Here is a 12,880-nt window from a genome sequence, read left to right on the forward strand (position 1 = left end):
CCAAAAGAAACTACAGCATTTCCTCAAACTCCCTGAAAAAGCACAAGAACAAAGTCGCACAGACACACCCCTGGAACCCCGACCTGGGGTATTCTATCTGCTACCCAAGATCCATAAACCTGGAAATCCTGGAGGCCCCATCATCTCAGGCATTGGCACCCTGACAGCAGGATTGTCTGGCTATGTAGACTCCCTCCTCAGGCCCTACGTTACCAGCACTCCCAGCTATCTTCGAGACACCACTGACTTCCTGAGGAAACTGCAATCCATAGGTGATCTTCCTAAAAACACCATCCTGGCCACTATGGATGTAGAAGCCTCTACACCAACATTCCACACACAGATGGACGACAAGCCGTCAGGAACAGTATCCCCAATAATGTCACGGCTAACCTGGTGGCTGAACTTTGTGACTTTGTCCTCACCCATAACTATTTCACATTTGGGGACAATGTATACCTTCAAATCAGTGGCGCTGCGATGGGTACCCGCATGGCCCCACAGTATGCCAACATTTTTATGGCTGACTTAGAACAACGCTTCCTCAGCTCTCATCCCCTAATGCTCCTACTCTACTTGCGCTACATTGATGACATCTTCATCATCTGGACCCATGGAAAAGAAGCCCTTGAGGAATTCCACCATGATTTCAACAATTTCCATCCATCAACCTCAGCCTGGATCAGTCTACACAACAGATCCACTTCGTGGACACTATGGTGCTAATAAGTGATGGTCACATAAACACCGCCCTATATCAGAAACCTACTGACTGCTATTCCTACCTACATGCCTCTCGCTTTCATCCAGATCACACCACATGATCCATTGTCTACAGCCAAGCTCTACGATATACCGCATTTGCTCCAACCCCTCAGACAGAGACAAACACCTACAAGATCTCTATCATGCATTCCTACAACTACAATACCCACCTGCTGAAGTGAAGAAACAGATTGACAGAGCCAGAAGAGTACCCAGAAGTCACCTATTACAGGATAGGCCCAACAAAGAAAATAACAGAACGCCACTAGCCATCACCTTCAGCCCCCAACTAAAACCTCTCCAACGCGTCATCAAGAATCTACAACCTATCCTGAAGGACGACCCATCACTCTCACAGATCTTGGGAGACAGGCCAGTCCTTGCTTACAGACAGCCCCCCAACCTGAAGCAAATACTCACCAGCAACCATACACCACACAACAGAACCACTAACCCAGGAACCTATCCTTGCAACAAAGCCCGTTGCCAACTCTGTCCACATATCTATTCAGGGGATACCATCATAGGGCCTAATCACATCAGCCACACTATCAGAGGCTCGTTCACCTGTGCATCTACCAATGTGATATATGCCATCATGTGCCAGCAATGCCCCTCTGCCATGTACATTGGTCAAACTGGACAGTCTCTACGTAAAAGAATAAATGGACACAAATCAGACGTCAAGAATTATAACATTCAAAAACCAGTCGGAGAACACTTCAATCTCTCCGGTCACTCTATTACAGACCTGAGAGTGGCTATCCTTCAACAAAAAAACTTCAAAAACAGACTCCAAGGAGAGACTGCTGAATTGGAATTAATTAGGCTTGAATAGAGACTGGGAGTGGATGGGTCATTACACAAAGTAAAACTATTTCCCCATGTTATTTCTCCCCCCCATCCCACCCCCCACCATTCCTCAGACATTCTTGTTAACTGCTGGAAATGGCCCACCTTGCTTGTCACCATGAAAGGTTTTCCTCCTTCCCCCCCCCCCCCCCTCCTGGTGATGGCTCATCTTAAGTGATCACTCTCCTTACAGGTTTCAGAGTAGCAGCCGTGTTAGTCTGTATTCACAAAAAGAAAAGGAGTACTTGTGGCACCTTAGAGACTAACAAATTTATTAGAGCATAAGCTTTCGTGAGCTACAGCTCACTTCATCGGATGCATTTGATGGAAAAAACAGAGGAGAGATTTATATACACACACACAGAGAACATGAAACAATGGGTTTATCATACACACTGTAAGGAGAGTGATCACTTAAGATAAGCCATCACCAGCAGTGGGGGGGGGATAGGAGGAAAACCTTTCATGGTGACAAGCAAGGTAGGCTAATTCCAGCAGTTAACAAGAATATCAGAGGAACAGTGGGGGGTGGGGTGGGGGGGAGAAATAACATGGGGAAATAGTTTTACTTTGGGAATGGATGAGTCATTACACAGTCTCTATTCAAGCCTAAGTTAATTGTATCCAGTTTGCAAATTAATTCCAATTCAGCAGTCTCTGGTTGGAGTCTGTTTTTGAAGCTTTTTTGTTGAAGTATAGCCACTCTTAGGTCTGTGATCGAGTGACCAGAGAGATTGAGGTGTTCTCCAACTGGTTTTTGAATGTTATAATTCTTGACGTCTGATTTGTGTCCATTCATTCTTTTACGTAGAGACTGTCCAGTTTGGCCAATGTACATGGCAGAGGGGCATTGCTGGCACATGATGGCATATATCACATTGGTAGATGCGCAGGTGAAGGAGCCTCTGATAGTGTGGCTGATGTGATTAGGCCCTATGATGGTATCCCCTGAATAGATATGTGGACAGAGTTTGCAACGGGCTTTGTTGCAAGGATAGGTTCCTGGGTTAGTGGTTCTGTTGTGTGGTGTGTGGTTGCTGGTGAGTATTTTCTTCAGATTGGGGGGCTGTCTGTCTCCCAAGATCTGTGAGAGTGATGGGTCGTCCTTCAGGATAGGTTGTAGATCCTTGATGATGCATTGGAGAGGTTTTAGTTGGGGGCTGAAGGTGATGGCTAGTGGCGTTCTGTTTTCTTTGTTTGGCCTGTTCTGTAGTAGGTGACTTCTGGGTACTCTTCTGGCTCCTGGTACTCTCCTTACAGTGTGTATGATAAAACCCATTGTTTCATGTTCTCTCTGTGTGTGTATATAAATCTCCCCACTGTATTTTCCACCGAATGCATCCGATGAAGTGAGCTATAGCTCAAGAAAGTTTATGCTCAAATAAATTTGTTAGTCTCTAAGGTGCCACAAGTCCTCCTTTTCTTTTTACTCTGGTCAGCATCTTCCTTAAGTCTGTCAGGTAAGTTCTCAGCGCTGAGTGCCTTCTGCTGGAGGATAATCCTATACTGTGTCTAGCACATTTTGGAATTTCATCACACTGCACTGGGAGACTAAAGAATCTACTCTGAATACGTGCATCATGCTATCACCCCATCGATAGCAAAGGGTGAATGAAATATTTCCTTGTTTCTACTGCAGAGGGATCTCCAGAGAAGGGGGTGGACATACCCCCTATTACATGGCTTGTTTGAATAAATCTATGGAAATTTCCACCTGTCTTTCCCCAAGAGGTTTATAGGTTTTTAATGAGGATACGCTGGCTGCATTTCTGCGATTTAAATTCAAAACAGCCTGTGAGATCTAATACGTTTCCTCTGGGTAACTGCTGAACAGGGCACAGCACCAGCCGTGACAGTTTATGACAGGAAGTGCAGAACTGTAGAGGGAAGGAAGGTAGCAGAATGAGTTAGAATTTGCCTGGGATAAGAAGCTTGATTTCAAAATATGTTTATCTGGCAGCACAGAGCTGGGGCATTAATTAGCACCGACTTAGAGGGAACAAAGGAGAGCTGGTTAAAATTTATTATATTTAAACATTTCAATGACATTTAAAATACTGAAATTTAAAAGCCAATAGGGGAAAATGTCAGTGAATTTTTTTCTTTTTATAAACAAGATATAGAACTGATTGACATTTTTCAGGTTTTGAAATTTCAATGGAATTCAAATGTCAAAATTAAGAAAAAATAAAGGAGGGGGGAAGAAATTCCTTAAATTCCTCCTCCCTCCTTTTTTTTTTTTTTTAAACCAACTTTGGAAGAAAGCCACTGTGACCGTCCCCACGGTACAATCTGGACTGTTTGAACAGCTGTGTCCCCTAAAATCTCTGGCCTGGAGTGCCTCTTGGCCTGCTCACACTGACTTCAGCATGCAAATTCACTCCCAGCTAAATACGTGAGCACTCTGACCAGTCACTCCTTAATTACATACAGGCCCACACCCGCTAATTCCCAGTCCCAGATCTTCCCCCAGAAACGTGCGTCTTGTTCTGTCCCGCACACTACAGAACAATGCACTCTCGTAGACAGTCCATATCATCAAAGGAAATTATATATGCACTAGCCTTGCTATTCTAAATGGAGTTCCCCTCCACTCTAATCCAAACACATTGGTTAAGATAAAATAAGATAAGTTTAACAACTACAGAACGATAGTTTGTGATTACAAATGACCATCACAGCCACTGAAATCACAAAAACTTCTTTCCACATCACTAAGATGTATCATGGTGGTTTCTCATCCCAAACACTGACAGTTTAGAACCACTGATCACAGCACATGGTTGTGCAGGCTATGTTAGCTTGAAAAAAAAAAAAAAAGGGGGGGGAGATGCTTAATAGATTATTAAAAAAATTATACATGGTCTTGAATATATGTCCAGGAAATGCTATTGTTCCAGGGCTGGAGGAACCAAATGTTCATTTTCTTTATTTCATAAGAATGGGTGACCTTGTAAAACCATTGCTGAAACATGAGCATTGGTTCAACATCTGTCTAGAAGAGGCATGAGAAAACTGCAGGCTGCATCCAGCCTGTGAGCTGTTTTAAATTGGCCCGTGAGCTCCTGCTGGGGCACCGTGTTGGGAGCCGCACCACGTGGCTCCCGGAAGCCGTGGCATGGCCCTGCTCTGAGGGTCGTGGGCTGCTCCACACCTAGGAGCCAGAGATGGGACATGCCACTGCTTCTGGGAACCACTTGAGGTAAGCACCGCTCAGAGCCTGCACCCCTGAACCTCTCCCCAACCCCTTGCCCCAGCCCTGATCCCCCTCCTCCTCTCCAAACCCCTCAATCCCAGCATGGAGCACCCTTCCACACCCCAAACCTCTCATCCCCAACCCCACCCCAAAGCCTGCACCCCCAACCAGAGTCCTCACCCCTTCCTGCACCCCAACCCCAATTTTGTGAGCATTCGTGACCTGCCATACAATTTCTATTCCCCGATGTGGCCCTCAGGCGTTTGCCCACCCCTGGTCTAGAACTTGCTTCGTGAAAACATTTAAAGGGAAGAAGTATCAAAAAAGGAAAGAAAAGAATATTCACTTTTAGAAGCCATGTATTAGTGACAGTAGAAGTCCAAGGGGCTGGGAACTGAGCTTATTCTCCTAAAATGTGGATGTTTATAAACAGCCACGCCTCCTGATTCTTCAAATTTAGAAATCTCTAAATCTCTGGAACTCTCATGAAAATCAGCTATTTTAAAGAGGGATTTGGGTACTTCTGCATCTGTTCCTGGCCAGAAATACTGCAGGAGTTGTGGTATTTTGGCACGCACAGCTTGATCCTCAGCTGGAGTCCTTCAACAGAGCTACATTGATTTATACCAGCTGGGGATCTGAGCAGGGGTGCTGGAACGATGCATATAGTAGGGGTGCTGAGAGCCATTGAACCAAACTGTAAGCTATGTATATAATGGAAACCACTTCAGGCCAGGGGATGCTACAGCCACCTCCAGCACCCCTAGTTCCAGCACCTACGAATCTGAGCCTTACAGAATAAAGCACGGCCAAAACCTGAAAGTAGATGATGGGGTGGGGTGTGGCAAACCTTTCATAGACTTTAAGGTCAGAAGGGACCATTGTGATCATCTAGTCTGACCTCCTGCACATTGCAGGCCACAGAACCTCACTCACCCACTCCTGTAATAGACCCCTAACCTCTGGCTGAGTTACTGAAGTCCTCAACTCATGATTTAAAGACTTCAAGGTACAGAGAATCAACCATAAAAACTGCCCGAACCATAAGGTTTTATTTTAAGTTTGCCCAAAAAAGTGAGCAAAAGTTTTAGAGGGATTTACATTTTCTGCTCTGTTTTGCCCATCCCAGCTTTATAAGCGCTGGGAAAAGTTGACTTGGAGTGTCAGAGGAGACCAGTTGCAGTAAGGTGAGGAGTAAGTGTTGTTTGGTGGCAGTAGAATATATAGTTCACACCAATCTTCTAGTGTCATCTCAGGCCAGAACAGAAAATGTTCCTATGGCTACATATAGGAAGTCTCTGTGAACTCTAGGTTGTAAGTGCTGGAACGGAGAGGATGATAGAGCGTGGGGGAAAGCAGTGTCCCCTTCCTTGCATCCCTCAACCCATTCTTCACCAAAACACAACAATCAGATAGGACAGGGGGAGGTCTTGATGGGAGTGGTAATTCCTTATTTAGTGGGTTGTTAGGCACAAGGCTGAGGGCCATGTGTTATGTGAAGGTAATGGGTGAGAAATAGGATAGATTGTAAACTCTGTGAGGCAGGAGCCATCTTTTTGTTCTGTGTTTGTACACCCCCTAGCACCGTGGGGTCATGGTCCATGACTAGGGTTCCTATGCAGTACGAGAACGCAAAGAATGCTAGCATAGTTAAAATCACACACTACTACTTTAGCTATTGCTGAGCGCAATTACTTGAATGAAAGAGAAGGTAACATTTTTCTCTTCCCAGAGGAGCGCTTTCCTGGAGAAGTAGGATGGTCTCGTGGGTAAGACAATGCATGGAGATGCAAGGAATCTGGGTTTAATTTCTGGCTCTGCTGCAGACCTGGAAAAGTCACTTCATCTCTCTCTGTCTCAGTTTCCCCTCTATAAAACTTGTTGGGTCTACTTAGATTGTAAGCTTCTCAGGGTAGGGACCCCCTCCTACTATGGGTTTATAATGCCTAGCACATTGGGGCATTTAGATGGTACCCTATGAATAATAACAGAAGTGGTGCTTCAAAGGGAATCCATGACACCTGTGCAGCACGGGTGGCTGGACTCAGCCGTACTACAGAGATAGCTGGGCAGCTTTTAATTAGTTTTATTTAGTTAAAATTCAGGAACCACAATCTAATAGCAAGCAGCCATCCCAGTGTGTGCGTTAGCAAGATACGGATGAGTGTGTTGTCACTGCATGCCAAAAGCACCCAGCCTTCCCTCCTTGTGTCTCACAATGCAGTCCGGACATGCACCAATACCTACTAACGCACACCCTCTTGTGGCTTGTCGTAATAATGGCTCGATCTTTACTGTTGTCTTTCAGATCTCAGCCTCTTGGTCACAGTACGGGAGACTTGACAGAGAGCCCAGTGTTAACGTCACCCCATACATGTTTCTTATTTATTTTGTGATATCACGCGGGGGGGGGGGAATAAAGGAGGCAGGGAGGGACCAGGACCCCACTGTGCTAGATGTTGTACAAAGACTCCCTGTCCTGAGTTGCTTACTGTCAAAGCACGACATTCGGCTTTATTGCGGATGCAATATGTGACTCTTGTTACCTGTTCTGGAATACCATTTCATGGCATATGGCGGGTGACGACGACTCGCTGCTGTGGCGCCTCCTGCTGGTTGTCCAGGGAGTTAGCGCTTTCCAGCCCCAGAGCGCCCTCTGCCAGCTCATGTCTCGCCTGCTGCTGGCCCCCGGTGTCCCTCCTGTACCCTGGTGCCCTTTACCCAGGGGTTCTGCCCACCGCAGCAACCCACAATCTGGGTCCCCTCATTCAGGTGAACCCCCAACCCCCTATCTCTACCTCAGTGGCTACTGCCTGTTATCATCTAGCCCCCGCTCACTGGGGCAGACTGCAGTCTGTAATGGCCACTCATCACAGGCAAGGGGGTTAGGACCAGCTGCCTCTGCCTAACCCCGGGCTGCACCTCTGCAATCCCAATACCTGTGTAGGCCTTCACCAAGGCCTGCAGCCTGGGGATTTACCAGGCCGGAGCTCCCCAGCTCCCCTTACCCTTCCCCAGCCCTGCTCCACCCTAGGGACCCTCCTCAGCTTCCCAGGCAGCCAGGTCCTTCTCTCTCTGCAACTAGAGAGAGACTGCCTTTTCCTCTGGCCAGCCGGGCCCTGATTGCACTGGCTACAGCTGTGGCTGCTTTCCCCATCAGCCCAGCTTTCCCTCTGTCGCAGCCCTCTCCCAGGGCTGTTTTAAGCCCTTCAGGGCCGGAGCGGGGAAACCACCCTGCTGCAGCATCCATTTTGGGAATCTGGCCTTTATAAAGAACCAGAATGGTGTGCTCTGCAATGGTGTTATTTCCAGGCATTGGAATGGATAGGGCCCAATGCAGGGGCTGGGAGGGTCATGGGGATTCTGCCAGACTCATTCAAGGAGTAGAGTGTAATTTACCAGTCAGCCCTGCTTAAGGGGGAGTGCGTAGCTGTGCGGGAGCAGACCATGCAACAAAAGGAACATTTCAATTCATTCCATCCTGCCCGACTTGCTCCGGGAAGGACGTAATCTTGCTGCTGGTACAGATCAGTAGCAGGTGACTTTCCCCCTCTGCACTGGGCCATTGCTTTTAAGTGGAGAGGGTGAGGGAAACTAAGCCTGTGCCCATTTCTTTCCCACCCCCCTGCTATTCAAACTTCTGCCCGTTACCTGACAATTCAAAGAAGCATTTTACAATCCAATGTATTTACATGCCACTCCTCTCAAAATATGTATGGTGCATACCCAGTTAATTGCCACATAATCGCTCACCTGCTAGGATATTCACTGATCACCTGTCTACTCATTTGTCACTTAATGCAGCCATTGAGTTGACAAAAATTAAACTGTCAAACTAATTCAGCTACTCCAATAGAGTTATCTTGTAATTTGCATTTAAAGAGCAGCCCAGTGGAGTATGTTCTCCCCACAAGGTCACCAGTGATGATGCAGGTAGCCCATGCCAGGGAATTAAAGGCTTACCTGGGACTCCCTTACTCCCCCTGAGTGGCTGCATAGGGAGTAAGATAACCTAGCCTTAAGGAAAGACCATTGCATATTATAGACAGCCAGTGCATAGGGTGTCAGCCACATAGGGACAAAAGTGCATGAGATCACTGACCATGTTGTACCATTTTCCATTAAATGGTTGTTTCCACAGGGGGAAAATAATCGAGGGAAGTTGAGCTGAGCAATAATAACTTTTCTTGCAATCTGACATTGACAGACACCTGTTTCTGCTCTGGGATGGAGACTCATGTAGCTATTTTGCACCTGCTGGCTGTTTTTTTAATACTGTATGAACAGATAAATTTCTAAGGCCATGGTTCTCAACCAGGGGTACACATACCCCTGGGGATACGCAGAGGTCCTCCAGGGGGTACATCATCTCATCTAGATATTTTCCTAGTTTTACAATAGGCTACATAAAAAGCATTGGTGAAGTCAGCGCAAACTAAAATTTCATACAGACAATGACTTGTTTATGCTGCTCTATACAGTATACACTGACATGTAAGTACAATATTGATATAATATTGATTCCAATTGATTTATAATTGTATGGTAAAAGTGAGAAAGTCAGCAATTTTTCAGTAATAGCATGCTGTGACAATACTTATGTATTTTTATGTCTGATTTTGTAAGCAAGTAGTTTTTTAAATGAGGTGAAACTTGGGGGTACCCAAGACAAATCAGACTCCTGAAAGGGATACAGTAGTCTGGAAAGGTTGAGAGCCACTTATCTAATGCTCTTCACCTCTTTCCTCCTTTTTTGATTCCTTTCCTCCCTTGCTTTGTACATTTCAGCAGCTTCACAGAAGCTTGCAATAGTAAATTAAAGCTATGTCCTTCCCTAGGTTTTAACTTACCCCTGCCTACCTTTCAAATAGCTCTCAGGGCTTCCTTCTCTTCTCAATCTTTCCTGATGATTGTTGCCATGAAAGGAAACCTGATCTCATTCATTGTGAGCTGTGAATAACATAGTTAATTTTTTCTCCCCCCTCCCCTTTATGTCAGATTGAGGCTGTACCCACGGATGCTCAGGGATGTGTCTGTCATGGACCTGTCAACCACTGTCTTAGGGCAAAAAATCAGCATGCCAATATGTGTTGGAGCAACTGCCATGCAGCGCATGGCTCACGTGGATGGAGAAGCAGCTACCGCCAGAGGTAAACCACCACAGCAGAGAAACCCCTCTAGCAAATCAAAGAGATGAATGGAATGACATTGAGCTTGCTGCTCATGAATCTTTGCTTTGTTTCTTGCTAGTGATTCTTTTCTACAAATGGCTTTTAGTTGTTGCTGTCAGGTTTTTTTTTTTGTTTTTGGGGTTGGTTTTTTTTGTTCTCCCTCAGTGTGCAACAGTGATGAGAAATCCAATCTACAATGGGAAATGACTCAGCAGCCGAGGCATTGGGCCCAAGTTAATAACCATTTCATAATCCATGTTTCAAAACAGCTGTACATAATTACAAAAGCTGTAAGAGCGTTTTGAACCCACTGATTGTTAAGCCCATGTACAAGCAGATAATAGCCTCCGCTCGTTTGAGTTGTATGCACACCTAATCCTCTGATAGTCTAAGTGGCATAACTCCACAATGGAGCGACACCAGTTCACACCAGCTGAAGATCTGACTTCTGTGGAGTATAAAACTGACCCAACACCAATTGGAATACATTTTGGCACACAGGAACTTGTTCTGGATCAGGGAGAGATGGGGTAGTGACAGCAAACATTACTCTGTTCCCAAGAGCATGGCATTTTTCAAAGAATACAGGTGCCTACATATTAATTCTGTCATGGATGGGTCTAACTGGGACACTTTGTGTGATCAGCATATCTTCCACCATGTTCTCTTTATTCTCTTTCAGCCAAGTAAGTTCTGTGCTTGGTTTGCTATTCCTAAGGGAGTCACCACAGTTATGGCCATGTGGTGGTGGGGTCCCCTCTCTGGAGAAAGTGAATAAGGAATTGTTATTTACCCCATCATATAACACAGGAACTAGAGGTCACCAGATGAAATTAATAGGTAGCAAATTTAAAACAAACAAAAATAAATACTACTTCACACAACACAAGGTCAACCTGGGGAACTTGGAACTTGTCATTGGAAGTTGTGAAGGTCAAAAGTATAACTGGGTTCAAAAAAAAATCATAAGTTCATGGAGGATAGTTCCATCAATGGCTACTAGCCACGATGGTCAAGGGTACAAATCCATGCTCCGGGTTTCCCTAAACCTCCAACTGCCAGAAGCTGGGCCTGGATGACAGGGGATGGATCCATGGGACTTAGAAACTCCCACCTCTTGCCTTGGGACGGAGATCCTTACAACAGTCTTTGGGGAGTCAGGATTTCACCTGTAATTGCTCCATCACCGTGGTCAGTAACAAACTAACATCAGCAAACAGCCCACGTGCCGCTCCAGCATCACTCCCCTAGCCACCAATCGGGGCACCCCTTTCCTTCGGGCTATGGCTATTCTCTGTGCAGTGCATTACAAGCGCACAGTGGACAGACAGACCAGCTGCTCCCTGGGCCTGTCCCCTTTCCCCAAGCTCAGGCACTCTGTTGCTGTGTCCTGCAACAGCAGCAGGTGTCCATCTGTAATAACTCTCCACCGTTCCTTTCACAGTAACTTGCTCAAGGTTATTTCCATCTTCTTATGTGACCAAACTACATCCATTTGCATCTGTTGATTTCTGACATCAGGGTCTGTTTCTCTCCAATAGTATCTCTAACACAGGCATTTATCTTTTTTTTTTCCATCCAGGAGATGTGCAAGAGTCTTTGCCAGCACCACATTTCAAAAGCTTCAATTTTCTTCATGTCAGCAGCATTAACGTCCCATGATTCACATCCATAAATCGCTAGGAGGAAAAAATTAGGCTTTTCACCAGTTGCACCTTCCTATATTCCAAGATACCACAGGTTTCCCACACTTTCTTAAAGGAGGCCATAGTTGAGCAAGCTATCCCTAGTCTTCTGATTTCTTTGGAACAGCCTCCTTGGTTGGTGTGTATAATCCCAGATAACTGAATTCATCTACTGCTTCTGTTGAACATCATATCTTTTTAAGTTTTAATTTGATTTTTGGAGCTAACAGCTGATGGTCTGACCCACAGTCTGCACTCAAGACAGTGTTTGCTCAATGGACACTCATCTTCAGTATTGCTATATCATTACATAGTTGATTTGGTTCTTTGGCATATACTCTCATGTGTAAATATCTAGGTCGTTGGGTGAAGATGGTGTTTGTAATAACCAAGTGAGCAGAGGAACAGAATTCAGCTAAACACCTTCATCTTTCATTTTGTGAACCCAGACCATTTCCCCCCATTACTATTTTATGAAAGCTTACAGCTCCAACTTTAGTATTCAAGTCCCTAATTACAGCAATGGTATCTTTACATTGTGTTTTAGTGAATGTCTCTTCAAGTTGTTCACAGAACCCATCAATCATTGTCATCAGCTTCTGTTGTAGGGGCATAAACCTGTATACTCAACTTGTTGACAGGCTACTCTCTAAGGTGAATTGTAATGATTCTGTCGCTGATTGGATTTTATCCAAGCACACACTATGATGTTTCCTCCGATGACATAAATGTATGCCCATTTTCTCAGATCCTGAATAGTGCATTTGTATCCATCCATGGTCATGAAATGACCCTTACCCTTCCAATGCAGCTCTGAGATTCCATATATTTCTGTCCTACATCTTTCCAATTCTTTGGTCACAATGGTGAGCTTCCCTTCATACGGACTCCTCACGTTCCATGTTCCTACTCTGATGATTCATTTATGAAGGTTCAAGTCATTCTTTTCCTTGGTGCAAGGATTTGGTACAACATCATCATAACCACAGCTTGTATTGATGGCTGGAGCCTCTTCTCCAGTATAATTTGCCACACCTTCTGGCTTGGGGAGCTCATTGTCTAGTGCCACACATGGATTACTTTACCTTTGTTCTGCTATTATAGTTCTTATGGGTGAAAGTACAGAGGGTGGTTTCCCATTGCTTTCTCTCCAGTTTGTTCTCTCACATCTGCCATTGGTTAAATCATGATTTACCTCTTCTGCCTTCTGA

At 45.2% G+C, this 12,880-nt stretch overlaps 1 protein-coding gene across 1 annotated transcript in view; it reads left to right on the top strand.

The window, feature by feature from the left end:
- The window catches only part of HAO1 (hydroxyacid oxidase 1), a 58,903-nt gene that overhangs the window by 5,103 nt on the left and 40,920 nt on the right, over window positions 1-12,880 (top strand). Inside the window, exon 2 of the mRNA XM_038397948.2 lies at window positions 9,812-9,963. Coding sequence (XP_038253876.1) covers window positions 9,812-9,963 — 152 coding nt within the window. The remainder of the gene's footprint in view (window positions 1-9,811; window positions 9,964-12,880) is intronic.

This window comes from Dermochelys coriacea, chromosome 3 (genome assembly GCF_009764565.3).
Source record: "Dermochelys coriacea isolate rDerCor1 chromosome 3, rDerCor1.pri.v4, whole genome shotgun sequence".
In the NCBI taxonomy this organism is placed as follows: Eukaryota; Metazoa; Chordata; order Testudines; family Dermochelyidae; genus Dermochelys; species Dermochelys coriacea.